Source organism: Rhinolophus ferrumequinum, chromosome 9 (assembly GCF_004115265.2).
Source record: "Rhinolophus ferrumequinum isolate MPI-CBG mRhiFer1 chromosome 9, mRhiFer1_v1.p, whole genome shotgun sequence".
Lineage (NCBI taxonomy): Eukaryota > Metazoa > Chordata > Mammalia > Chiroptera > Rhinolophidae > Rhinolophus > Rhinolophus ferrumequinum.
The window spans coordinates 61135785-61163756 of NC_046292.1; the positions used below are offsets into that span (position 1 = coordinate 61135785).

Below are 27972 nucleotides of genomic sequence, written 5' to 3' on the forward strand. Positions count from 1 at the left end.
TAATATTGTGGCTTAATAAAAAAGTCACTATTTTTTAAAAAGTAGATAAGAATTAAAGTATTAATATATTTGTGGACTTTGGAGAAATTACAGCTATATGCTGAGACTATTAAAAGCGTCTCTTTCTGTGGTATATATTATTTTTAATAGTCACGTTTATCAGGATTTTTTTTTTTAGAGTTCAGAATTAAACAGATAGCATTTCATAACTCTTAAATTGCTATATTTTAGTGGCACGTGTGAATTATTAATCGGTGGTTTACAAGTTTTCCAGTGGGAGAAATGAATTTCTTTCTAATGAGGAATTTAATCCCAAAATGTCGTGAGGGACTCATAATGCATATTTTCTCTTTAAAATATTGAGAGGATTTCAGAAATAATGTGTGAACCGATCTGCTGATGGTGTTCTAAAAATAAAATTTTATCTGAGTGTCCAGTGTCCAGAATTTTGTTACTCTTAGCAAATCCCAAAGATAAAGTTTTTCCCCCCTTGTTGTTATGTAGTTGGACTTGATTATGCATTAATTTTTCGTCATGCGTGTATTAGGAATTTTTTGTATATTCCAATTTAAATCAGTATTTTGCATATAAATTGATTTTGCTTCACACTAAATAGTCTTCTTAGAAAACCATTTGTTTGAAATGCTTCATAATTTAAAATATATCCCAAATTAAAAAAAACAGTTGGTAAATCAAATGATATATGAAACTAAGGCATATCAACTCATATATGCTAAGTTGGTTATTTTATAGTACATGATCATAGATTGTTTTAATACTTTCTTTTGCAAGAACTTTATATTTCTGTAAGGATTTGCTTTGTGTTTCATGCTAATAACCAAGTTTACGTCACACAGATTGCTACATTTTCAAAGCTAGGGTGCTTAAGCTTGGAAATGACATTGCATTCTTTTATTTTCTTTACTCTTGTCATGAAAACAAATTCAAAGGTTTGTTTTTTACTCTCCCCATTTTTTAGGTTCCTCACATAATTACTGACAGGTTAAAAGAATTATATGGTAATGAATCCAAAAAAAATTTGGATGTTTTAGGGTATGATTGATATAGTTATTTCTTAAATAGACTAACAGTAACTAAAACAATAGAGGGACATTCTGCAAACTTACGTGAAATGTTTTTAACATACTGCTTTTTAGTATACAAAGACAAGTTTTATTATAAATCCTTGATTTTTAAAAAAATTTTTTGATGACCTAATGAATATCCAGAGATAAATGAAAAAGTTGAACTGCTAGTTAAATAATTTATCTTTTAGGTTTGTTTTTAACATTTTGTTTTCATCTAAATTATAATGAAATGGAAATAAGTTTTCTGGAAGCTTGTAGGCTAGAGTTCAGCCTGGTTGAAATCATGTCCCCTTCTTATTTTTTCTCATTTCTTTTTTAGGAAGAAATCTCATTAACATATATAAACAAGAATAAATCAGAGATTTTGAATGCTAACACTGGTAGTAGACTCTGGCCTGACTTAATGTCTCAGGAGAGCTTAAAGTCACAGCCTCACTCCCATAGAGGTCCCTGATAATCAAAAGTCACGGTGCTTCCGGGAACCCTAGACAGCGTGAGCAGTAGCATCCATGACAGGGGTTAGTTCAAAGTAATTAAGAAAAACAGTACCAGAAAAGTTGAAGTTTTATATTACCGTTTAATAAGAAGACTCTTATAGGGATGCATGATTTTACAGAGATGTACAAAAAGTAGACTAAATGGAGACAATATTAGCAAAGCTAACTGTTCCCAATCAAGTGCTTGAAGTCCATAAGAAGGCTAAGCTTATAGCAGCATGTACTATTTATTGCCAGAATAGCATCTTTTCTTGCAAAAATGCTCGTAAATGATGCAACATCCAATGATAGAATTCCAATTCTGGTCTCACGAATTCCCATCTGGCAGCAGTGCATCTGTTTATTAGGAGTTATCCCCTGAATGTGAATGATTTCAATCCTAAGTCCCTGCACCTGTTGCTGGGAGGTATTTATTCTAATCACTAGCCATAAAGCACAGAGAGTTATTGCTTGACATTTTATAACTCTCGGGGGGGCGGGGGAATTGTCTTTTCAAAATCATTTGTTCAGAGTGGAGAAAATGGGGCAAAACAGTTCATTTTACTCTAAGCACCACTATTTGGCAGTGTTCACATTTGCACAGCACAAAGCTGCAGTATTGATTTCGTTACTCACGGGGCCTCCCACAAGTTTTTTCTTCGTTTGTCACAGTTGCAAGATGGATTAGATTATACTTGTTGGGATGCTTTTTTTTTTCTTTCAGATAGAGATTGAAAATTCAGCTTCGGATAAATGTCATAGTAATAGTGTGATTAAAAGGCTTTGATTTGGGAATTTCTTTACGTTGATTTTGTTGACTGAGGAATTTCATTGAATACTGGACCATCAGATACACCATTTCCTTTCCCTGCCCTTCTTCCTCTAAGACTAGAAGCACCCAGTACTCCCCTACTACATCCTCTACCCCCAAACCTGCTGCTGGTTATCATCGTTTGTAGAGGCATTAAAGTAGCAGTTAAGACCACGAACCGGTAACTGAATTGTTTGGTTTCCAACCTTGCTTTCATTCGTATTTGAGGTGTGATCATGGAAAATTTAATTTTATTCCTGGGCCTCAATTTCCTCCTCTGTAAAATGGTGGTAATAACAATAGTTATACAGTTGTTTTGAGAATTTATAGTTCGTAATTATTTGTAGAGTCCTTCAAGGGACTTCTGGTGATGATGGGGTGAAGAGAGTAGCAAATCTTCTTCTCCCCCCAAAGTAGAAAACTGAACACAATTGTCAACAAGAACCATTTTAGGTCTGGAAATTAATCAGAGCCAAATAAGAAATTGGGAAGCATTTATTTATGAGAAGCTCATAGAATTTGTGGTATGAGCCTTGGAAGTTTAAACCCTTCTAGCCTGGGGCTGCTCCTATTACCCTCCCCCCCCCACCCACACACACACCCCCGCCCCCCAGCCTTTCATTGTGGAAGTTTGATTAGGGCAAGGCTGGCCTTGGAATTCGGTGCTTCTGATGCCAGGGTGAGTTAGCTTGGTTTGGAGTGGAGAGTGGAAGCCCGTGCCCGGCTGCGTGGTCAGTAAAAGTAGTCAACTCCGGAAAACAGGTGGGGGGAAACCTGAAGTGTGGTCCCGTGTGTGGAGATTGGAGGGCCGGTCTGAAACATATCCAGGAAATCTCGGAAATGAAGGGGCTAAAAGTTCTCTGTGCATTCTTGACTAACTGGAAGGTACACACACATTCTGAGGAAAAGAGAGAGGGCGTGGCAGAAGGTTAAATAACCAAGGCTAACTTGAAAATGGCCTGAACTTTGAACACTTTCCCCAACTCACACTCAGCTCAGTCAGCAGAGGGTAGAGACCTTGTTTTGGGTTCATGGTATTTGTGAAAAGTCTCTCCTCATACAGTGGCTGATCACGAAGCTATACCAGCACTGGGGTGATCCCTAGGAAGCCAGGCTAGAAAATAAAAATAAGAGCTAAAATAACAGCAGCAATAACAACAGTGAGCAGAGACGTAGCAGCTTGCACACTATGCAGGAGACAGATTCTACAGATTTAAATACAGTCATGATACTAAAAAGAAAATACCACAACAGCAACAATTCTCAGGGGAAAGAAATCTGAATCAAGAGTTGCTAACAGCATATCATTTAAAATGTCTAGTTTTCAACAACAACAAAACATTTACAACACAGGCAGAGAAACAGGGAAGTTAACCCATACTCAGGAGAAAAAGCGTTCGGTAGAAACTTCCTCTTTGTGGGCCCAGACATTAGATTTAGCAGATAAACATTTCAAAGTGGCTATTATGAATATGTTCAAAGATTAAAATAAAACTATATTAAAGAATTAAGAGGAAATATGATGACAATGGCTTAAAAATATGCAATCTGAATAGAGAAAAACTCATTTATAAAAAGGCCTTGGAGAAATTCTTGGCACATCTTAGCAGTATGTTGCAAATAACTTCACCTTTTCCTCTCCAAATACAGATATCTCAGCTTCATCTGAACACAGAGAATCTGATTTAGTAGGTCTCAATTAGAGCTTGAAGGTTTCTTTTTAAAAACACCAGCTGACTTTGATGCAAAGTCATGTTTGGGAATCAGCCATATTATAGTCTTGGCAAGTGATTTTCAAAAAATTGTTCTCAGAAATACCCCACTGGAACAGTTAAGAATCACTTCATGTACAAAGGAAGAAAGTGTGATTAAGAAATAATGGCCATACTTGCGATTTCTTCTGTGTGACTCAGTATATTAAGTCATTAATGTATATAAATAAGGGGGTAAACAAATGCGCTTAGGAAGAAGCTTTGCTCTGCCTTTTCGTAAGATTTACTTAAGTGAAAATACTGAATTTTTAAAATTAATGTTAATTGTCATTGTTTTATTTAAGACGTTCCAAACTTCCTTTGAAGTACCATTGTCAGTGGAAGAGGTTGGACGCACACTCCCTGAAATTTTCAGAGAAATAGTATGATGTGGCCAAAGAAGGCACATTTTTCTTTAAAAATTATGTAAATTTTTCTTTTGATTGCATAACTGACCCACGTTTATTTTCTCTCTTCCACTAAGGTTTTGATTAAAAGTTAATTCAGGAAGATGTCTGCTTGTGATTTGTGTGAGTCCTGCCTCGTTCATCACACATGCTTCTGAGAATTATCATGACAGTACCATATAGCCTACAAACATGTTGTGTCACAACACATCCATGTTAACATTTTCTCATATGTTTGGTTTTTTTTTTAAAGAAACAGAACAATTATTGATCACTGGAAAATATTAGAATAGCATGTGTACCTGATTAAAAGGAGCTTGCCTGTTTAGAATCATAAACTGGTGAAATTCAATACAACTTTGAAATGAGTTTAATTCTTTAGAAAAAGAAATTAAAACCCAGAAAAGTAAAACGACTTAGCCTAGCTCACAAGGCTAATCAGATGCCCATACTTTATCACTACTGTTTTCATATGTACATATTTGAAGTGTAGATTAGGCTCTCTTTATATTTATGGCACATGTCTCTACATTTCCACAAATGCAGTTTTTTTTTCTTGCCAATTTTTATTGGGGAACAGGGTGTTTTTCCAGGATGTCAAGTCATTGTTTTTCAATCCAGTTGTGTGTGTGTGTGTGTGTGTGTGTGTGTGTGTGGCGGGGGTGCGGCGCAGGTTCAGCTCCAAGTCAAGTCGTTGTTTTCAGTCCAGTTGTGGAGGGCACAGCTCACTGGCCCATGTGGGAATCGAACCGGCAACCTCTTGTTAAGAGCCCGCGCTCTAACCATTGAGCCGTCCAGCCGCCCCTGCAGTTTTTATTATGATCAATATTTCTGGTTTTGTGAACCTTTCCAGTAGTTGTTTCCTGTCAAATTTACTAACATGCCTTGGTGAATTTCAGATTGTATTAAAATGTATAAATCTTGTCAGGCTATCAACAAGGTGGCTTGAGAAGTCACCGAGTACTTTTCTGTTCATGGCCATTAATACAAGCATGGACTCTGGAGTCCTGAGAACCCTGAATGGATTCGAATCTAACTGACAGTAATCCTTGAAGCTCTGAATTACCACCTATTTGATGCCTTAGTTTCATACTCTAAAATTTGTATTATAACTTTACCTACTCCTTTGTGGTGTTTTTTTTTGCTGGTGGTGAGCATAAAAAAAGGTGATCCAGATAAAGCATTTAGCATAGTGCCAGAACATAGTAATTGCTGTGTAAATGTTAGCTATTATAATATTTGTTTTTACTTTTTTATGGACATATTTCTGATTGGAAACACAGGGTTTAAATAAAGGAAAGTTCACAAACGTGTAGCTCAAGTGTCTGTGAGAAGTACTAATGAACCTCTGCAGTACCTAGAAAATAATAGATTCACAGAATTTAAATATTGTTTTTTCTTTATTGAGGGTGGCACAGTTTTCATTGATTATAACTAGTTTATCTGTTTCTTAATGCTTGCTATTTTTATTTTTCACTAATAAAGGAACTAGATATTACCGAGGAAAACACATTGCAATTTATATTGTGTTAAATAAATACTAGTTCTTCAGTTTAGCGAATTGGTTTGACAACACTTACTATAGTTCTATATTATGTAGCAATCTAGGCACTGGAATTATAAGAACTTATCATCACAAGCTAGCATGGAAGATACATGTTAAAAATGAATATGCACAGTACCATGTGATAATATGCACTTTAGTAAAGATATGTATAAAGTTCAATGGAAACAGGTGACAGAGCAGAAATTTAGAAAAGAGAACACATGACTTAAAACCATAGACAGGTGGCATTAAATAAAGCACTGTTTACTCACTATTCTCTATTAAGAACTCATTCAAAAAAACAAAAAAACTCATTCAGTTCTGTGCAGTGAAAACATAAGTACCATGATCTCTTTTGTACATTGGAAATCTACTAAATTGTTAAAGCGTGCTGCTCTTTCCATTGCCTTTTCTGTTTCCTTACTTTATCTTTTTGTATGATTACAACTAACGCTTAAAAATCCTCTCTCTGAATTACCAAACAGCGGAACAGTCAACTATGCAACTTTTCAAATATCTCTCAAAAGCAGAGGAAAATTCACCTAGAACCATAACTGTAATTCTGCAAACTATCAACAACAATAAAAATGAAAGGGCTCAATTTAAAAACCATAGTGCTTTGTAAACCTATATTTTTGACAAATAGTAAAAGTTGTGAATTATGGCTCCAAGACAGTCTTCTAATAATAAGGTCTAATATTTGCAATATTTTCTAGTAATATGATTTATTCCCTTTTATCAAGGAATTATAACTGCAGATCATCTCTGCCTTTAAAATGGGCTGCGCTCCAAAATTTTATGATGTCACTTGTTTGAATTTCCACACAGCTTTTGCCACAAAACTGTCAGCTTCTGAAGCCCTAAAAGTATTTTCAATTCAAACAAATATAATAAGACTAGTTCAAGCAGATTTATTTGTATAGGCAGTGCGGTACAGTATCAGGAAATGGAAGAAAACAATAATACATGTAGAAGTTTATGAACTTAAGGAAGTTCATAAATAAACTTTTTGAAAGGCTGGCCTGTTTATGTTTACTGTGTGTGTTGATATTTTCCAACTCCGTTTCTGTATTTCTTTCTTCTTCATTGGTAGTGTACCTCTCACATACTTTTATTCATCTCATAAAACCATAAACCTCCTTAATGAAAACCTACCAAGGTTGGGTTTTGCTACAATCACCTGAAGATGTTTGTGCTCCAAATTATGTCCTTTTCTTCTCTTCATTCCAATCACACTTTTAGTTTTCTGAGTAGAACTGAGAGGTCAACCAACTTTGAGAATTGCTGGTTTTCTAAGCCATACCAATGTGTAACCCAGTAACCTTTTGGAGAATTATTTGCATCTTGGAAAGGATGCACGGTTATCCAGGTGACTTTCATTTTCACTGAATTAGTGAAGAGGCATTGTTAAAGAGGCAGTAAGTTAAAGAGGACAAATTATGGCGTGGGACTGACCTGTACACAACCCAGCTCTTCAATTCGGAAGTTTATATCTTGGAACAGTTTAACTTCTGAATGTCCATGTTTTTGTATAAAAAGGGATATAAGGAATAATTGATATAATGCAGAGTGATTAAAAGGATAGCGATAAGAAAAAAGTACTAAAATTACTGGAATGCTATACATGACAACAGGTTAGAGAACAAATTAAAAATGGAGACAGTGGAAGAGAAGTTTTTGATAACAGTCGCTACCCCATAGGTAGCACATCTGCATACCACAGATGTGCTCCTCCCCCACAGCATTCTTCTTGGCTTTTCTTGGCTTTCTCTGCTTTTGCGAAGCTTCCTCCCATGCTCTGTTACTACTTAACCTGCTTGAAAACTGGTTAAATTTAAAATTCTAATCTTTTATTCCATTTGGGAATCTTTTTCACAGCACTCACAAACAGTGGTTATCTATACGCTCCATAATGCATCATACATAAGTTCATATAGCATTTTTCATTATTCACTCACATGTGCATTATTTCATTTTTGAGTCACACAGGTAGGAAAAGTAACACACCACAGATGTTTTCTCTCCATTCTGTAGATGACAAAAATGCACCTTAAGAAATTTTGCCCTTTCTGGGCATTTCAAGGTGCTGGGCTGGATTGGAGCAGGACTGCCTCCTTTAAATGCCCTCTGTTGATTTTTGTCGGTTTTAAATAGTGTGTATAAATTGAAATAAGTTATTGTGCCATAGGTATGTTACTGCCATAGTAGCTTAGTTATTTTAGGGGGAAACTGCTAAAATGAAAGTGTTTTTAAGGCAATGCTATTAACAGGAATTAGTATGTCTACATTAAATGATAAGTAAAGCCAGTGTGTAGCAGAGCTTTTACTCCATTGCATAAATGAAAACTGTTTTCTTGGTTCATTGTTACTACATTCTGTAAAACAGCAATGTTTATAAATCCATTGATTAAATTTGTCATTTTTCTCTGAATTTACTTAAAAAGAGCTACTTAGTTTCCGTTTGTGACTAGATGATACAGAAAATGTTTTGTTTAGAGTAATTTTAAATTGTCTCTAACTGGTAAAATAGTCCAGCTAAAGATACATATTTTTTAAAAAATCTAATGACTTCTTGACAGATAATAAAGAACCAAGGAATTATTTACTAAATGTACGAATGGAGAACTTAAAAAAACATAGTTTGTGTGACCTCTCTTGAATATAGACCAGAATTATATTACTTAAAAAATGCCTTATTGAAATAATATGCTTCATAAGTGAGTTAATTAATCATTTATTATTTTTTCTTTTCAGGTTTCAGCAGAGCAGCTTTACCATTTGGGTTAGTTAGGCGAGAATTATCCTGTGAAGGTTATTCTATAGATCTGCGATGTCCAGGCAGTGATGTCATCATGATTGAGAGCGCTAACTACGGTCGCACAGATGACAAGATTTGTGATGCTGACCCATTTCAGATGGAGAATACAGACTGCTACCTCCCAGATGCCTTCAAAATTATGACTCAAAGGTAAATATTCATGCTTTGCTCTCCTATTTTAGCACTTACATCCACATTGGTATAATAACTCCAAAGTGGATGGAAGCAGTCCATATCTCAGCATATTTATTAAACTGGGTTAGGGTTTTACCTACTAATGTCAATTTCTGCTTTGTAAGTTTTCAACGTTTAAATGTCTTACCGTTTTTATATAGGTTGACATATCAGAAAAAATATGTAATAATATTATTTTTTTTAGTATATCACAAAATAAAGAGTACAGATATATATTTCAAATGTAATCTTGTATTTTAGGGTTTCAAAATTTTGAAATTTTTATAATATCAAGAATGTTTAAACGTCTGGATCTTTGGTAATAATTTCTCCTTTTTTTTTAAATTAACAAACTTTTTATGTCAAAAACAGAAAGTACAGAGAGTTATACTGCCATTGGCACATGTGCACAACCTCTTCAAATATTAACATTTCACACCACAAGGGTACATTTGTTACAATAGATGAACCCACATTAACAGATTAGCACCTAAAGCCCATTAGGGTTCACTTGTGGTGGTATACATTCTATGGATTTTGACAAATTTATAATGACATGTATCTGTCACTGTAGTACAATAGTCCCCTTGTCTCTGAAGGGGATATATTCCAAGACCCCCAGTGGATGTCTGAAACCTGGAAACCTAGATAGTACCGAACCCTATATATACAATGTTTTTTCATATATATATGTATATACATATACATATATACACACACACACATATATGTATATATATGTCTTTCACTTAAAGGAAGTGCTTTATGGCTTCTCTTTGTCATATGTGAACTGCCAGCATCACTACTTTTGCATTTTGGGGACATCATTAAGTAAAATAAGGGTTGCTTGAACATAATTCCTGAGCTACCATGGCAGCGGGTCTGATAACCAAGATGCTACTAAGTTGGGTAGCACATAACAGCATAGATACGCTGGACTAAGGGATGATTCACATCCTGGTTGGGACGGAGCAGGTTGGCACGAGATTTCATCACACTACTCAGTGTGCCGTTTAAAACTTATCAATTGTTTATTTCTGGAATTTTCCATATAATATTTTTGGACCACTATTGACTTCAGGTAACTGAAATCTTGGAAAGTGAAACCGCGGATAAGGGGGGAACTATTGTATTACACAGCATAGTTCCATAACCCTAAAAATCCTCTGTGCTCAATCTGCTCATTTTTCCGTCCCTCCTAACCCCTGAGCACCACTGATCTTTGCATTGTCTCATAGTTTTGCCTTTTCTAGAATGTCATACAGTTGGAATCATACAGTATGTAGCCGTTTCAGGTTGGCTTCTTCTCTTAGTACTGTGCATTTAAATTTCCTCTGTGTCTTTTCATGGCTTAATAGCTCTTTTCTTTTTTAACATTAAGTAATATTCCTTAGTCTGGATATACCAAAGTTTATTTATCTAGTCACCTATTGGCGGATATCTTGATTGCTTAAAAGTTTTGCCAATGATGAATAATTGCTGCTATAAACATCTGTTAAGGTTTTTGTGTGGATATAAGTTTTCAGTTAATTTGGATAAACGCCAAGGAGCACAATTACTAGATCCTATGGTAAGAGTGTGTTTAGTTTTGTAAGAAACTGTCAAACAGTCTTTCAAAGTTACTGTACTATTTTGTATTCCCACTAGTAGTCAGAGGTTCTGTTACTCCACACTTTTACCTATTTTTGGTGATGTAAGTGTTTTAGAATTGTGTCATTCTAATAGGTATGTGGTAGTATCTCATTGTTTTAATTTGCAATTCCCCAATTTCCCATTGTGTTGAACATTTTTCACTTTGCTCACATGACACCTGTATATCTTCATTGGTGAGGTGTCTGTTCAGGTCTGTTGCTCATTTTTTAAAATCAGGTTGTTTGTTTCTTATTGTTGAGTTTTAAGAGTTCTTGATATATTTTGGATAATAATCCTTTATCAGATACGTCTTTTACAAATATTTCCTCCCAGCCTGTGGCAGGTCTTCTCTTTCTTTTTATCCTTAGCTTTAGAAAACAAACAAAATAAAAACAACAAACGCAACTTAAGGAAGCATATAGTGCACGCACTTGCACACTTGTCCCTGCCCTCGTCTCTCTCTCTCTCTCTCTCTCTCTCTCTCTTTCTCTCTCTCTCTCTGTCTCTTTCTAGACATATATTTGTTTGGGTAATAAACTATTGGTTTTAGTTTTTCAAAACAATGTGCTGGAAAGTACATTATAAACTTTCTATAAATGATCTCTCTTACCTGGACAATTGCCTTCCTACATAGAGAGAGAATGGAAAAGCCTGCTGATGATGGGGGTTGCCTCTCCTCTGCCTTAACACAGAGCACATAACTCTTGGCATCTTTTGTTTTTCTAAATATTGGTACTCTTGGCATCTTAGAGTTTTCTTGTATGTAAGATATTAAAATTGTGGTTAGTTATGATTGAACTGTTGCATTTAATATCCAGCAGTCCCAGTTATGTGAAACATAGAGACTTGGAAAGAAAATTTAGTATCACAGAATTTATTATACATTATTGCTTTTTATATTTCGTTTATTAGGAAAACCCTTCATAAGTTATATCCAAAGCTTTCACCCTCATCCTTCTGCTTCTTTACCCCCTCTGGACACAATATTCTGTCTAGCTCTCTAGCTTACTTACTAGTCTGCCTTAAAGTAGAAGAGCAAAATTTTTAGATGAGTCTGGTCATTGTAGGCACATTGTGAAAACATTAAGAAATGATAAGAGTCAATGGAAAAAGGATTTTTTAAAAATCTACACTGTAAGAGTATGGGTACAAATTGCTGTAAAACTTCTAATTTCACAGATAATATGTAATAGCATATTTTTATTGGTAGGTAGCACATTCGTAGTAAGTAGTTTTCTTTTAATGTTGATACTAACCAAGATGTTTTTAGGAAACCAGAGAACATATACAGTACTTTAAAAAGATTTCCATCAAAATGTTTTTATTTTTATTTCTTAAAGGGCAGTTACTAAAAATATTAAGACTAAATCTCATTTGCATAAATGATACTTGATCAGTAGTTTTAAAGTCCTTTATGTAGAATACGAAATCTGACCAACGAGCAAATCACAAAACATAACTTATTTGGAAGAATAAATTCTTTGCTACAGTGAGTTATAATAGAACAATTTGTATATGGTATTTCAAAATTTGGGAATTGCCTATGTTAGGGAGGCAATAAAGGCAACCACTAATAATTGACCATTTATTCATTCCTTACATGTTGATCCAACTATTTAAAGGCAATGATATGATTTGAGCATTTAAAAATAGGCCAGAGAGAAATAGGAAGTGAAAAACTATTCTGTATAATTACCTGTTTTCACTAAGACTGGCAAGCAGCAAGCATTGGGAATTGGAACAAAGAGAAAATCTAGAAGAGCTAGCCTTGAAGAATTATACATTGTGGGTAACTTACGTTTGTATGTGGGCTTATACAGTTTAAATACAAGTTGAGTATCTAGCAAAATACGTAAGTTATCATACTTGTACATTTGAATATAACTACATACAGGAAATGTACAAGATAGATAGCAAGTTATTTTTGTTGTTTCGTGTTATAAAAGTAGGGCTGCATTTTTGATACTTTTGAAAGGAACTAGAGTTCTGAGGTATTTAAATTCTGTGAAAGCATGCAGTTGTTTTCCTTACCCCGTTATCAGAATGTCTAAACAGTTTATGTGTATTAATGCAAATAAGGGGATAATTCCAAAACTGGCCATCAAAACCCCATTTTTAAATTGTCGTATTATACTGGTGACTTATAATTATTCAATCACCATAATGACAATTTAAACATGAATACTTTATTGACAAGGAAAACAATGATAAGATGACTTAAAAATGAGTTTCATAGTGAGTGGTAGCTTGTAAGTACTCTAATCTATGTATTAGTACAATATAAACCTTTAAGGAAGTCTGCCATATTTGACATACAAGTTTCAGATAGCTGTTAGAAAAATAGATAGACAATATATTTGCAGCTGAATTATTACTGAATAGTTACTGAATGTGTAGAATATATTGGTTTTTCTTGTAATTATTATTATTATTATTTTTTATTAGTTTCAGGTGTACAAAACAATGTAACAGACGTTTACACCCCTTACAAAGTGATAACCCCCTGTCCCTATTGGTTTAATTTTAAAATACTCTCAGTATTTACAATAAAGTGTAAGAGTTATTTTCACCAAACTCCTAACAATTTGACCAATGTTTCCATTTATGATCATCGAATAATGTGATTCAATAATGTAGGAAAGAGACTTTTTTTCCTTTAATGTAGAAAATTTCTTTTTGGAAAGATCAAATAAAACCACTAGAATTTTTTCTATTACATTTGAAAGTCTCCGTTTTCTGCGTATAATGATGGCGATAGGCACAAAAATTGGAATCGCTTCAGCAGTTGAGAGTCGAGTAAATAAGTACACTTGTAACTCTGACTCTGCTGGTACTAAGAGTATGGTTACACATTCTCCGTTTTCTATTTTCTGCTCACTTAAAAGTGTGAAACCAACAGCTATATCAGATGTCAGAGGGGTAGTAGCTTGGGGGAGGGAGTTACCACTTTGTGAGGGATGTAAATGTCTATTACGTTGCTTTGTACACCTGAAACTAATTAAAAAAAAAAAGGTATGAAACCAAGGCTTTATTAGTAACTGACAGTGTACATGTCTTATAAGAACACCAAATGGCTCATCCTAACAAGTGAGAAATGAAATTCTTTTCTAAAATACGTATTTCAATACTTTATAAAATAATCACCATTACAGATCATTTTTTTAGTACTCTTTGAGGATAGAACAAAAAAAATTATCTGTAATGATGGGATAACTTAAAAAAGAAGTAACAGTATCACACTTTGAATTTATTAAAGAAAAACAACCTTACTACCCTTGGATGAATAAGTAAATTAGAATTTGCTAACAATATTGGTTCTTTGCAGCAGGTGGGGACAGTCTAGTTAGTATCTTAAAGTGATACGCTAAATTGTACCTGAGATCCTCTCCTGGGATTGTTTATAGTTGTTCCTTTATTCATGTTCTTCACTCTAAGAATCTTTTCATTCTCATCAGTGTAGTTTGCTGCATTAGATTATGCTCTGTAATATATCCTTAAGTTTTTAGCATTTTGACCTAGACATCTGAAAGTAAATATTTACTGTTTTTGTTTTCAATATTTAAGGTCAAGGTTAATAATTCATGTGTGTGGGTAGGTCCAGTGGTACAGACTCCCAGCTCTTGCTATCAGATATTCATCAGTGTACCTCTGTCGATACAAAGAGTTTCTAAAAGTAATGGGTACTACTCTCAAGAAGATAGTAAGAATACATGCCTCAGTTTTTCCTCTGGTAGGAAAAGTGTATTTTGTGTAATCGATTCAAAGATAGGCTCTTTTTTTACTTTTTTTTTTTTTTGAATTGAAGTTGCCCAAGGAAATCAAAGCATTGCCGTAGACTTAGAGAACTAGGCTGGCTCCTTAAAAGCTTTTAGCCAAAATTTTTAGCCCACATATAGATTACAACTGGTTAGAACCCCATAGCACATCTGTGTTAGATTTCTTATTAAGTAAAATGTACTATATTTTTGGTGTTGTACTACCCTCTTAAGCTCCTTTAAGTTTACTTGGGAACAGGGTGGCTTCCCAAAAAATAAACTAGTTCAGCAAGCAGTTGTTTTTACAGATTTGGCAATCATGAGTGTGGTGACAGGGCATACACATGAAGCAAACAAGATTGATAAGTTGCAGGTGAATAGATGATGTTACCCACAGAGATTGTGTAGTTTGAGCATGCCAGGCTTCTAGAGAACACCTGCGTTGAGGGGCACAGGTCAAGTTGCCATCAAGGAAACCAGAACAGGCACAGGAGGATAATGGCTCATACCCGGTAGTAAAGCAGTGAAGGCATGCCTTTTATTCTCATTGTTGAAGATTTTTATTCTGACAGCTCAAATAAAAGAATATGCTAGGATTTCCAAAGTAGGAGTGTTACAGGATAGAAATCAAGAATGTAGCTTTCAGTCTTGTACAGACCAGATAAATTAGGTAGTACCCTTGTCACATGGAACCAAGCAATACATAATAAATACACGATCTAGATTCACAATGTAGAGGTACAACTTAGGGATGCTTAAAATCTAACTTTTGGAACTTGGGTCTGATTTAATTAAAGTAAGCTAAGTAAGTGACAAAACTTATTTTAGAGCCAAGATCTTTTCCACAAAGGTTGGGATGATAGAAGTAAGCCGAAGGAACCATATTAATCTATCCCCATCCTATACCCCATTCAGTAACTTTTTTATCCTTGAATTTCTAAACCCTATCAATGTCCTAACCTATTATCTCGAAGTATAATAATGCTGTGTTATTTAACATGGTTAACCCAGCAGCCACTTGAGTGGTGACAGTTTCTTTTGTGCATGAGGATTTGAAGAAATGCATTATTGCATATGTATGTGCATTACTTTTTCTGTTCCGTGGTTCTTTACATTACTGCAGATGCAGGATAAGACTGGAACATTGAGTGAATACTCCCAGCACGTAGTTAAAGTTAAGGCTCTTTGGAAGGACCGTGCATGCTGCACCCTGGAATAAGCAGAATGGTCTTACCCTCTGCCTCTCCACCTCCATTCTTGCTCTCCTACCAGGCAAGGCACAGAAGTAGAGACCCTTTTTGGGAGGGGGAAAACATAGGCCATTGCTTCTATTTTAAGAGAGTTATTAGGTAACAGATTGTTAGAGATGCGGAGGAACTTGGGACTCATTGTATTCTAACTCACTTTCGTTACACTTTGGGGAATTAACTGTTTATAGTCAATACACTTTGTTCACAATGAAGCATGCACAGTAGTCCCTCTTATCCATAGGGATGCTTTCCAAGACCCCCAGTGGAAGCCTAAAACTGGGTGGAGTGTCTGAACCCTTTATATACTATGTTTTTTCCTATACATACACATCAATGATTAAGTGTGTCAATTAGGCACAGTAAGAGATTCACAGTAACGACTAATAAAATACAATTGCAACATACTGTACCAAAAGTTATGTGAATGTGAACTCTATAAAATATCTTGTTGTACTGCACTTACCCTTCTTCTTGTGGTGATGTGAGATGATAAAATACAAAACGTATTCTTGAATCTGCAACCATCCCTTACTTACAGTAAATGGCTTGGTGTCACTCGTTTCAGGGAATCCCTTGCTGAAGTCGTCACATAGGCTCAGTGCTTTCTGGTGCAACATGTTGCCATCAGTCAGAACACGTTTTCTGTTCATGTCTGCCGCTCACAAATATAATGTCTTTTCCATCATAGCTAAGCACTCTCACACACTGTTCCATAATTTTTGCAGTTTCAGGTGCGACAGCAAAACTATCACACCTTTCTCTTTCCTTCTTTACAATTTCATGGATAGAAGATTCGTTTTTACTGTAGTTCTTAGCAACCTCAGCATATGATTTTTTCTTTTCTAATTAATTAGAGAACTTTTACCTTTTCACTTCAAGGAAGCACTTTACAGATTCTCTTTGGCATATCCGAGTTGCTGTATCACTTCTCTTGTACTTTGGGACCATTATTAAGTAAAATAAGGGTTACTTGGATACAAACACTGCGATAGTTGACCTGACACCCTAGATGGCTGCTAAATGACTTAACCAGAGGGAAGCATAAGCAATGTGGGTACTCTGGACTAAGGCATGACGCATGTTCCGGGTGGGGTGGAGTGGGACTACAGGAGATTTCATCACGCTAAACGGCATGCCATTTAAAACCTAAGAATTGTTTATTTCTGTAATTTTTCATTTGCTGTTTTTGGACTGTGGGTGAGAGCAGGTAATGAAACCCAGAAAGTGAAACTGCGGTTAAGGGGCGACGACTGTATGTTCTCATTTAGGAAACTGTCTCTGGGAAGGAGAGGCGGCATAATATCCATCTTTTTATTTTGTGAACCTTCAGAAAGTTTGAATTATTTGCCACAGGGGCTGAACTATCAAATCTTCTATCTATACCTAGAACCTCATTAATGATTATCTTGGTGGCATGGAAATTCTTAAATAATAAATATTCTTAAATAGCAATTTACCTAGCTTTTTAAAATATGCTTGTGTACTTTTCAAGTATACTAACAGATACTCAGTGTGTGTAAAGTATTTTAAGAAAGGAGGTACTTAGATATACACATATACACACAAAACATTTCTGTGGGAACTGATGAATGTTGGAAGCTTCTCAGAATTGAACCATGAAGATCCATTAAAATGCAGTCACAGCTCTGCCAGTGCTCTCTGGCAGACTTCATATTTATAGATTTCAGTGTGGGTATACTCTCCTTGACACACAGCCCTCTCAACTTTTATATTGATCTTTCAGTCTTTATAAAGAAGCTTTGTATCTAAGGCAGAGCTATATGAGGTTTTTTTTTTTAATTTAATTAATTTTTTGTTTTCTGATCTTTCTTTATAGGTCACAATAAACTTCAAGCCTGTCTTTCTAAGATGCTCACATCCCTTCTTTATTATGACCTTTTTTTAGAGGGAGAAAAATTTGCCCAGTCTGCCATTTTCATCTAATTTGATGTTTCATAATATTTGGGGGTTGGTATATTTTATTTAAATATTTACTGGTCGACGGTGCTTCTCTCTTGCTTAATATATTTATTTAGGGAGCCTATTTATTTTCATAGGAGCTAATCCTGCCGTTTCTGAGAAACTACATTCTAACCTTCATGCTGTTTATTCCAAGTGCATTTATCTATCGGTGGTGTCAGGTGTATCAGCCGTTTGCCTATTAAGATGACATGTATCTTGGTTAAAATTAATAACTCAGATGCTACTATCTCATCATCTCTGTGTGATGTACTTAGGTTCTTTTCTGTTAGGTGATGGGTTTCCACTAATTCTTTCACTCTTTGGCTGAGTTGTTTGAAGTCAACTAAATGGAATTACAAGCACCTCTGTTTAGCCAAAGATGGGGAGGTTACTAGTACAGTCTCTTGAACCTTAGTACAGTAATAAATAATCATTAAAGCTCTAATTGGTATATCTAATTGGACACATACTTTGCATGTCACTTACTGATGGACATTTAAACCAAAGCACTCATTATAGGAAGGGGAGACTATTGGCAGTAATAAACATGAATCATATTAAACATTCCCATTTAGTGCGCAAGAAAGACTAATAAATTATAAAATAGATTAGAAGACAAATCATCTAAATATCCCTTACAACCCTGCTTAGCAAATGTAGAAGAAAGAAATAATGTTGCATCAAAGATTCTGCCCTACAGAGGTCTTTGTTTCTCCTTTTAAAAGGAAAATTAGTAAAATAACTCGACTAGATAATGAAGACTGTGAGAGTACAAGTGTGAATTGCTGGTTTTCAGGCATATTTCTAGTTAATACATAATTTTTTACCTTTTATATTATATCCATTGGTCAAGGAAGCCAGGACCATTTTCCCTAAGGACACTACTACATTGCCAGTATTCAGTATTTCCTAAGTCTTGAATAATACCTTAAAAGTTTGAATTTGATTTTATTTTTGAACAGATACTGGTCAGATGAGAGAAAGGGAAGTTCATTTTTAAAAACAAAGACATCTCATTTTAAGTCTGATTTTGCTTCAGTCATTAGAAGTTGTCTTTTTTTTAAACCAAAGTCAAAGTGAATAAATAAAAACAAATGTGAACATTTATCTGACGTACAAATTTCAATATCATTATAATCTTTTTGTAGTGCTTTTCACACTTATTTATCATTTATCTCATCTTTCTCATTTGAGACATGAGTGTTACAGATGAGGTGACAGTGGTATTTCAATAGTACATATATTGTCACATAGCTTGTTGTTTTTTACTTATTTAGATAGAACATTCCATATTACACACTAAACTAATGGTTTCTGTTTACAAAGTAAATTTAAACAAATTATGTTACTTGACAGAAACCAAATCTAATGCAGTGTTGTATTACTAAATTGTACTAGACAATCAAAAGCTAAATAACTGAATGAAAGCACACTTAGATCTGCTTGCATAAGAGTTATTTCAAATACCCATTTCAGTGTTTTGTTTTGTACTTAAATGTGATTTATTTTTAGTGTGTATCTGCTTTCTGATGTCATGCTACTAGTGTCAGTATATAAATATGACTTACAAGCATCCTTTAAAAAAAGTGTCCTTTGAAAAAATAAAAATAGATGTTTCATTACAGTTGTAGAGAATAGAAATGAAATTTTAGAGTTTCAAATCAAGGCATATTCACTATTTTTCCTTTGGATTTGGCTGTCTATTCCCTCTTCCCCCCCCCACACACACACACTTAAAACTTATATCCAAATGCTACTGAAATGTAATATAATGCATATTTTCTGCTAGTATAAAAAAATGAAGAATTATGAGTTGTAACTTCACTTAAGATTTTGGAATCTTTTTCATGTGCAGTACAACTTCATATTGATATGTTTAGTACTAGGAAATTAATACATGCATTCATCGAAGCTTTGGCATAATTTCATTGTCTGAAAATGTGCTGTTTATTATTGAATACATTTTCTTATGCAATAAATAAGAACAAATACAATTTTGAATAAAGCTGAGAATTTCCCATTTTCATTATTCTTTTTCTTTTATTGAGGTTTCTAAGTAAGTTTTAAAAAATGCCTACATGTTATCTGGTGGAGAAAATACCCTTAGTTGTTGATTTACTCCAAATCTTTATTTTCTTCCTAGCAGTTTAGGAACTCTGCCACATCAAAAGCAGGGTACAACTGTGAGTCAGTATCATTCATAATGTGCTCTAATCACTAATTTTATTAAACGAAAGGAGAAGATTTGATATTAAGTTATTTTAAAAAGCTTCAACTGTTACTCATGATGGCCCTACTAATTTTCCATATATCACTTAATATTGCCGCCCTAGACCATATTAACCACCTCAGTAGTAACAAAATCACCAGTATCGATAGTCTAATTTGTACCTGTTCAAGGAAAGTTATTGAGGGTAATGGAGCTTCTGATAGTGTTTTACTAATATATAGTTATCTGCCTTACAGATTTTAAAGACCTAGTCTTTTTACTTTGTTATGTATTTTTTTTTTTAAATATAGCGATTTAGTTACAGTTTTTAGTGCTGTTTGCAATTATCCCATAGTTAGGTTTAGAGCTCATATATCTCTCAGATGTCTCTAGGAGAAAGGAAGGAAGACAAGTGAGCGATTCTGTAATTCTAATACTGAGGGTGCCAAAAAAATGTATACACATTTTAAGAAAGGAAAAAAACTGTATTAAAATTGTAATACTTAATATCTACTGATGACAAAAGATGAATACAAGTAACGTGTATACATATTTTGGCACCCCCCAGTATTCATTTATTTCACATAAATCAGTGAAGTGTATCACGTACCTAATACATGTCACAGTTCTCCCAATATTTCTTCGCATGTCATATGCAACCAATAAAGACATGGTTTTAGAACTCACCTAAGCACAGTCCCCATGGCTTTGCAGGCAGTGCCTGAAATGAGAGTCACTCTATAGTTCGCTTGAGATCACAGCAGTGGTCTTTCTGTTCATTTTTTCAGACCACAGACAGATCATTGTTACTGAACTCCCCTGTAATTTGTGAACATATTACTCTGTTTCTGTAGGTGGATTTAGCATGAAGCTAATGAATCTGAAACGTCAGAGCCCTTCATTTGGACAGGCCACTTCCAAGGCATCGTTAGGGCCCCAGCAGCATGCTCACAAGGTCATATGTTCTCGTAAAATTTGCTGATGTGTGATATTTAAACACAACCTTTTAAGGTTTTGATTTCATTCTTTGACTTCCTTGTTACACTTCCCCTCATTTATGGTCACTTAGGAGTAGCCAAGCACATTTTTGGGATTCTGTTAAGTGGAAGGTCAGTTGGTAATAAATTCATTTTGGGTTTTAGTGGTGTGTTTTTGTATGGTTTGCAGACAGTCGTGTACAGTTTAATCATTGCTAGCTATTCTGGTGAAGAAATGGCCTCTAGAAATTCTCCTATTACTCATTATACTGCCGTACTGATCATGACCTATATGTGCAAGACCCAGTGTCAGTACAATTTGAATGTGTCCTGTGGCACCTGAGACATGTGGCAAGTGTTAGAGAAATAATGTTTGAAATATAGGGAGGCAGAAGCTAGTCTGTGGGAAATTCTTTGAGTCATTAAATGTGTCAAACATTAAGTGGAGATTTGATTCTCATAGACGACTAATCAAAACAGAAATTCTTTACTATATTACATATTCTTCATGGAGTACGTACAGTACATAGAGAACATATCAACTGTATTACTTAGAATTATAAATGTACCATACTGTTCCTCTCTTTTAATGAATATCATAAAATAGAATCATATCAAATGTTTGTGGGGCACAGGTCAGAGCAGTTCAAAAAACACGAGCACAGTGACCTTGTAGGTGTGTGCTGTAATGTATCCATCCCAACCATCAATAATAAAAAACAAATTGTGATCATCTGTTCTAGAGGAAAAGCAAAATTATAGAAAGTGACACTATGAAATTGTTATATGAAAAGACAGTCATAGATTATGGAGTGAAAAAATTAAGGAGAGTCATATAAAGGAATGCCAGGCAATTAATTTCTTAAAACACTTTTGAGTTTTGGGGGTTTTGTTTCTTGTGATTGTTGTTGGCTTTTAAAAATGTTTGGTTTGTTGTGATTTTTTTCCCCTAAAGTATTCACTTTGGCACCTGATTTTCTACTTGTCTTTTTTTTAATTTCTTTTCTTAAAATGGTAGCCCTGAATTTTATAAGCTTTAGACCTCAGAAAACTTGAATCCACCCCTACCTGTTTTATTTATAATGAGATAGTTTCAAGAAATTGGCAGTGTTCCACTGGACATTCATCGGTTGATGTGTGCATTTCAGGACATTTCATTACATCGTTTTTCATTTTATTTCATTGTGTTTCCTGTTTTCTAAACATTGAGTATTTGGGAGAAGACAGAGTGAAAAGTTAAAAATTTTAACTATATAGTTTATTAAGGGGTGTTAAGTAGATAACAGCATTCATTTACTTGATAAAAAATTTGAGATAGAAAACCTATTTTCACAGTTTATGTTAAGTAAATGCTTGGTTTAAAACCTTCATATTATAAGATAGACTAGATGAAAGGAGTTTTAAACTAAATAGATGTAAATACATTTTTAAGGAATTCTACTAATGGGCTTTGCTTTTACACTTTCTTCTCACTTCCCTCATTCCCCATTTTTGGAAATTTCCTTTACCCTCACCCACCACTCCAATTACAGCCTCTTTGTGGAGGAAAATATTATTTTTAAGTTACTTTCCTTTAGTAATGATTTCAATGGGTTTCCAAAAGCTCCATAATCAAAAATCGCTGAGTAAATCAAAGTTTTTCTTATTACTCTTGGAAGTTGCCACAACAATACAGCTGCAGGAGACAAAAGAATGTATGCTTATTTTTCTAGGACACTTTTTACTTTGGTAATTTTTTTCGTATATTAAATTATCTTAGGACCCAGTCCTAAGATGTTCTTATCATAAATTTATGAAACTGTATATGTAATTTAAAATAATGTTTGTAAGTAACTTTTGAAATCTAATTGTGGGTTTTTATGTGAATGAGACTATACCTTTTAAAATGTATATAAACACATATATTAGACAGATAGACAGATGAAAGATAGACGTAATTACAAACATATTATCTGATAAGTTGATTTAGGACCTTTATATGTGCATTGCCATTTATTTCAACTCCTGACGAGCAGACGTTATTAAGCTGTGATGATTACTGAATATGAAATGTAACCAAGATTATTTTTTATTCAAATATAATTTAAATATTCATCAAAGAGAAGTTATGCTTGAGACTGACAGAGACTGTTAACATCAAAAAATATAATTAACTGCATTGGGTATCATGAAGCAGAGTTAGCCAAATAGCCGAGAGGTCTAATTGCTCTAGAGTTAGAGAAGCATTGGTTTTATTTTATGCGGTAGCTGTGGAATTAATAGTAATGTGGTTTCCTATGTGGGCCAATTAAAAGCTGCCTGTTAAGGTTCATTGCTCTATAGGAAACCCATTGAATATCGCTTAGTAAACAGGATTGACATGTCAGTGTGTACGAGAAGATAAAACACAATAAAAGCCATGTAAATGAGAAGTAGTATTAAAAGAACTGTTTTTGAAAACAATTCTCATTAACCTCTTCACTGTTACAGTGTTGTGTAGTGGGTTTTATGGAATGCCCTCCAGATTTCCCTTTAGGATCAGGCCACTCTCTTTGCCCCAGCTGTCAAGGGAGTTGCCTGCTGATGGACTCACGGTGCGGCCCTGCCTCCTGGAGCTGCCTCAGGCTGAAGGGATCTTAAACTTTGCTCTTCAGAGGCAGCCCTCATCAAATGCCAGAGTACAAAGGCTTGGCCTCCTCTTCCTTTGCTTCATTTTGAGACCTCTCTGCAGGGCTCTTCCAACTCCAGAACTCCCTCCCTGAGGAATTTGCTGGGCTTTTGTTGCAGCCATATTGGACTTCTCACTCTATCCAGTCCTGCTTCCTCATGGCTTCACTGATATGTCTCATAGCACTCTATGCCTCTCAGAGATTTCTGCTTCAAATTCCATGTCCCCCTGTTACCCAGCCTAAGAAAGGTACTACCATTAAATATAAAAACAAGTTCTGTCCGTGGTATCGGTTACATACATGATAGGAATCTGGCAATTAAAAACCTTTTTTAAAATGTTTTAAAAATTTGAAAAATTAAATTAGTTTTAAAGCAAGAAAGAAATGCCCAATTCAGGTCTACAAATGGCATTTTACATTCTAAAGTTTAGCTTTGTCACGCGGTCCTTTTTCTTTAGTACAGGAAATATTCTGACCTTTGTGGCTCTATTAAGCTTTTTAGCTAAATAAAAAAAACAAACAAAAAAACAAACCAAAGTATTCCTTACTGAGCCCAAAAGATTTCGCATTGCTAACGCTGTAGAGATTTAAAAGTGGGCAGACATTGTAATGGCATTTTGACATTAATGAGGTTGCTGAAATGGAAAAGTTGAAAGGTCAAAGATAAGAGCAATAGCAAGATCTTGTAGGGTTTCTTTTTCTTAATAATGACATGTCAAATGTAGTTACTAAATATACCATGATTCCTAGCATAAAATAGGTATGTTGTGTGTGAGTGTAGTACTTCTAAGTATTAGAATGCTTTTTTGCATATAAAAATAATTCTAAAACTCTCCAGCTGTAAAATACGCAACTTTAATCCATTTTATTTAAATTTCATATTTATCTGCAACTTTCGTAAGACATGTAAAAATCTTAAAATAGCTTAATAGATTTTAATGTGCTTAATATAATAAAGTATACATTGTGACTTTAATCTGCAGTGAGAAAGGTGTTTTCCTCGATATTCATTATTTAATAATGCTTACCCTATTTATATCTTTGGCCTAAGAGTGCGTGTTAGCTTTGGAAAGGCAGGTTTGCTGCTTCACAGCACACAGCCCTGTACTCTGAAGCCTGTACATGGTGTTAGCAGTATTTAAAGCTTTTGATTCTAACATATTCTAGGTCACAATGAACTGAGCCTTTTAGACAAGTTTCTGATATGGAGCTAATTCAGGCTAGGAATCCTGTGGAATGGAAGCCTTCTGCCGTGATTGTAATGTTTAGAAACGTAACAAACCACATAAATAAGAAAGGTTTTAATTTGGTTTATATCAATATGGTTGTGGGATTATGCTTAGCTTCTGAAAATCTTTGTCTTTTATTCACTGATTGATGCTACCAAATAATTATCGAGTTGTGTAATGTCTCAGGTAATGTGCCAGATACTCTGGAAGTTATTTATGAATGGCCAGTAAGAATATTTTCAAGTCTATAGACTGATATTTATGGACTTAATAAATTTTAGACTAAGGCACGGCGTTATGCACGGCACATGGTTTAGAGAGTCTTCAAACAGCACTAACCCCTCAAAAATACTGTAATCTGCTGAAGAAGATGATATATGTACAGAAATAACGACACTGAATCTCTGAGATAGCGCAATGAGCTTCCGAAAACTGATGTAGAAGGGAGAATGATGAGTAATGGCTGAGCGCAAAAATGTACTGTATGTTGAGGAAATTCTGAGTATGTTAAGGGACTTACTCGGCTTCTGTCCTCACCCTTTCAAAGTTTCCATTCCGCGTAGCATCTGATCATCTTTCTTCTTCCTTTGGGGCATTGTGAATTCTCTTTTTGCATTTAGGCTGAGGAGGAAAGCCTATTTCAAAGATTGTATTCTTTATATTTCTCAAAATTATGGAATAATTCGGTAAAATACGTTAAAATTTTCTTAAAATGCTATAATGTCAGTACAGAGAATAACACTGGGGTTTTATGCCCTTTATATTAACTCTGAAACAATAAAGAGTTCACTCTTTTTATGGCAGAGAACAGTAATACATAATTTTATATCCATTTGTTCATCTTTTTCTGCATAGATATTGTTTGGATGTGTATATTTAGGGATTACTGTGCTTTTAAAACTCGGTATTTCTACATCTTGTCTTTTATTGCTGATAATGTCTTCAAACAGCACTAAGCCCTCAAAAATACTGTAATCTGGTGAAAAGCAATATGTCTTTTATTGCTGATAATGTCTTATATTGCTTTTTCTGATGCCAGAATCAAGGTGGATGTAAAATTGTCATTCCTTCCCCTCTTTCTTCTCTCCCTCCCTACCTCCTTATCTTCTATCTATCTGGTTTTTAGATAATTGTTTGCCTTTGTGGCTGAGATGCAGCAAAAGGACACGTCCCTTGATCTGTGGTTTTTAAGAAAAGAACGCTTGGGGTAATACACTGTAGACTGAATGTTTATGAGTAGGTGTTCAGTTATCGAGAATGCCATCAGCAGCACCTCGCTGCTTTCTTATCAGCGACTTCCTGCTGTCAGCGTGGCACTTATTTCAATAGAAAAGGATTTGCATCAAATGTAATGCCTCATTATATACAGCTAACATGAGGTTTTTAATTGTGCAAACACATGAGACTCTTGCAGTGATAGTCAATGTGATAAAAGGATTAGATTATGAATATTTTGTCATGATTAAAGATTAGTTCTGATTTATCAGAAGTAAGCCAGTGAAATTTACCATATACTTATCAGTCAGGTGAGATGCCATTAATTTTGCGAGTGTATGATTCCCACAAAGTATCCACCTCTTTATAAGTCTCTGATGAATTTGATTATTTATATTCAGATTGTGGGTATTAAGGATCGTTTTTTAGCCTTTCACACCTGCTCTACTGCTAAGAGTATCCCAAGAGTCTGTGGTTCCAGCTTTTTGCTTTTATTGTTTTTCACCTCTTGTCTTACAGAATCGTTAGGTAAACCTCTATACAAACTGCAGTTTTCTTGAGGGAAATGACAACTAGTGTGTATCAACAGCACACTGAGTTGTTTCTTTGATGATAAAACCTCAATAAAATATAGAAGGAGAATTCCAATTTAGAAAGTATTTACTGAGAGAGTACTTTTTCCTGTAAACAGGAATAGGCATTCCAACTGATTTAAAAGAAGACTTACAACTAGAGAGATAAGACTAGGGTCCTAGAAACAGCTAAGGACATTGTATGAGACCTCATACACCAGCACTCTTTGGGGTGTTTGGAAAAGAATATAAACAAAAACGTAAGGAGTTTACAGCTTAATTCTAAACATGGAAAATACTTAGTGAGTTAATTAAGAACTAAAATGCAAAATAGAAGAAATGCCTCAACGCAGAATATAATTAATTGCCTAAATATATATACATATATATACACATATATATGTATATACACGTGTGTGTATATATATATATACACACATGTTTATATATGTATGTATATATATGGAGAGAGAGAGAGAATATGAGAAGGTGTTACTGCCATAGTGAAAGGAGAGAAAGATCAATTCAGGTTTGGATAATCAGGGAAGAATTTAATACTATTTGTCTAACATAGTGTGTGTGTTGGCTTTTTCTGTACCTCCTCCTTAGCTGATGCTTCCTGCAAATGTGTGCATTTCCCTCAGATCCGGTACCTAACAAAGAGTTGCTACCCTTAGGCTTGCGTAGAGGGCACCGCTGTGAGTTGGAAAACAGCAGTTTCTCAGACTATTAGCCTCGTGGCCTAACCTCTGAGAGTGTTCTAGTTCAGAGACTTAAGGTCCTTCAAATGGTTCTTTGTATTAAGGAAGAAGTAGTTCAACAAGTGTACACAGTCAGTAATTTCTGTGAGAATTCAGTTCGGATGTATCTTTTTAGAGAAAGAGCAACACAAGTAAACCATAGATAACTGTTTTTATGAGGGCACAAAGTTAAAACTAGATAATTAATAAAAAAGGATTTATGACCATCAGAATGATTGCATAGCACTTTTTTTTTTCAGATCGAGTTTTCACTTTGTTGACCCTTTGGGGAAAATTTAAGTATACATATTTCCATGTTCTCCTCCAACATTAATTTATTAATTCAAGTCAATATTAAAGTATTGCTCACTCATACTTTTGTATCTCCTTACATGTCACATATTTTACTACCAAAATGTTTTATAAGTAACAGGAGGAAAATAAATAACTTTAAAATAAAAGTAATAATAAGAAAAATGTATTTATCTGAAAAATAAAATAAGTTTGTTGAGGAAATAATAGTACTAAAAGTTGTGAAAGATTTTCTACCAAAATAGTTTAGTCTGGGTAAAGAATAGCAGGCTTTCTTGCCTCTTGTTTTAAAAAGCAAGCACTTATAGAATGTAGCCTTTTTAATAAAAAATAAAAAACCTTTCCTGAATCGATAAAATACATCAACAAAAAGTTATACTTTGTCCTAAATTTTGCATAG

At 34.6% G+C, this 27972-nt stretch overlaps 1 protein-coding gene across 23 annotated transcripts in view; it reads left to right on the top strand.

Annotated features, from left to right (window-relative positions):
• ADGRL2 (adhesion G protein-coupled receptor L2) overlaps nucleotides 1-27972 on the top strand; it is a 262905-nt gene that overhangs the window by 168648 nt on the left and 66285 nt on the right. For all 23 annotated transcript variants that reach the window (XM_033114137.1, XM_033114136.1, XM_033114139.1 and 20 more), the window contains one exon: nucleotides 8834-9047. In XM_033114137.1, the coding sequence (XP_032970028.1) occupies nucleotides 8834-9047 (214 nt within the window). The remainder of the gene's footprint in view (nucleotides 1-8833; nucleotides 9048-27972) is intronic.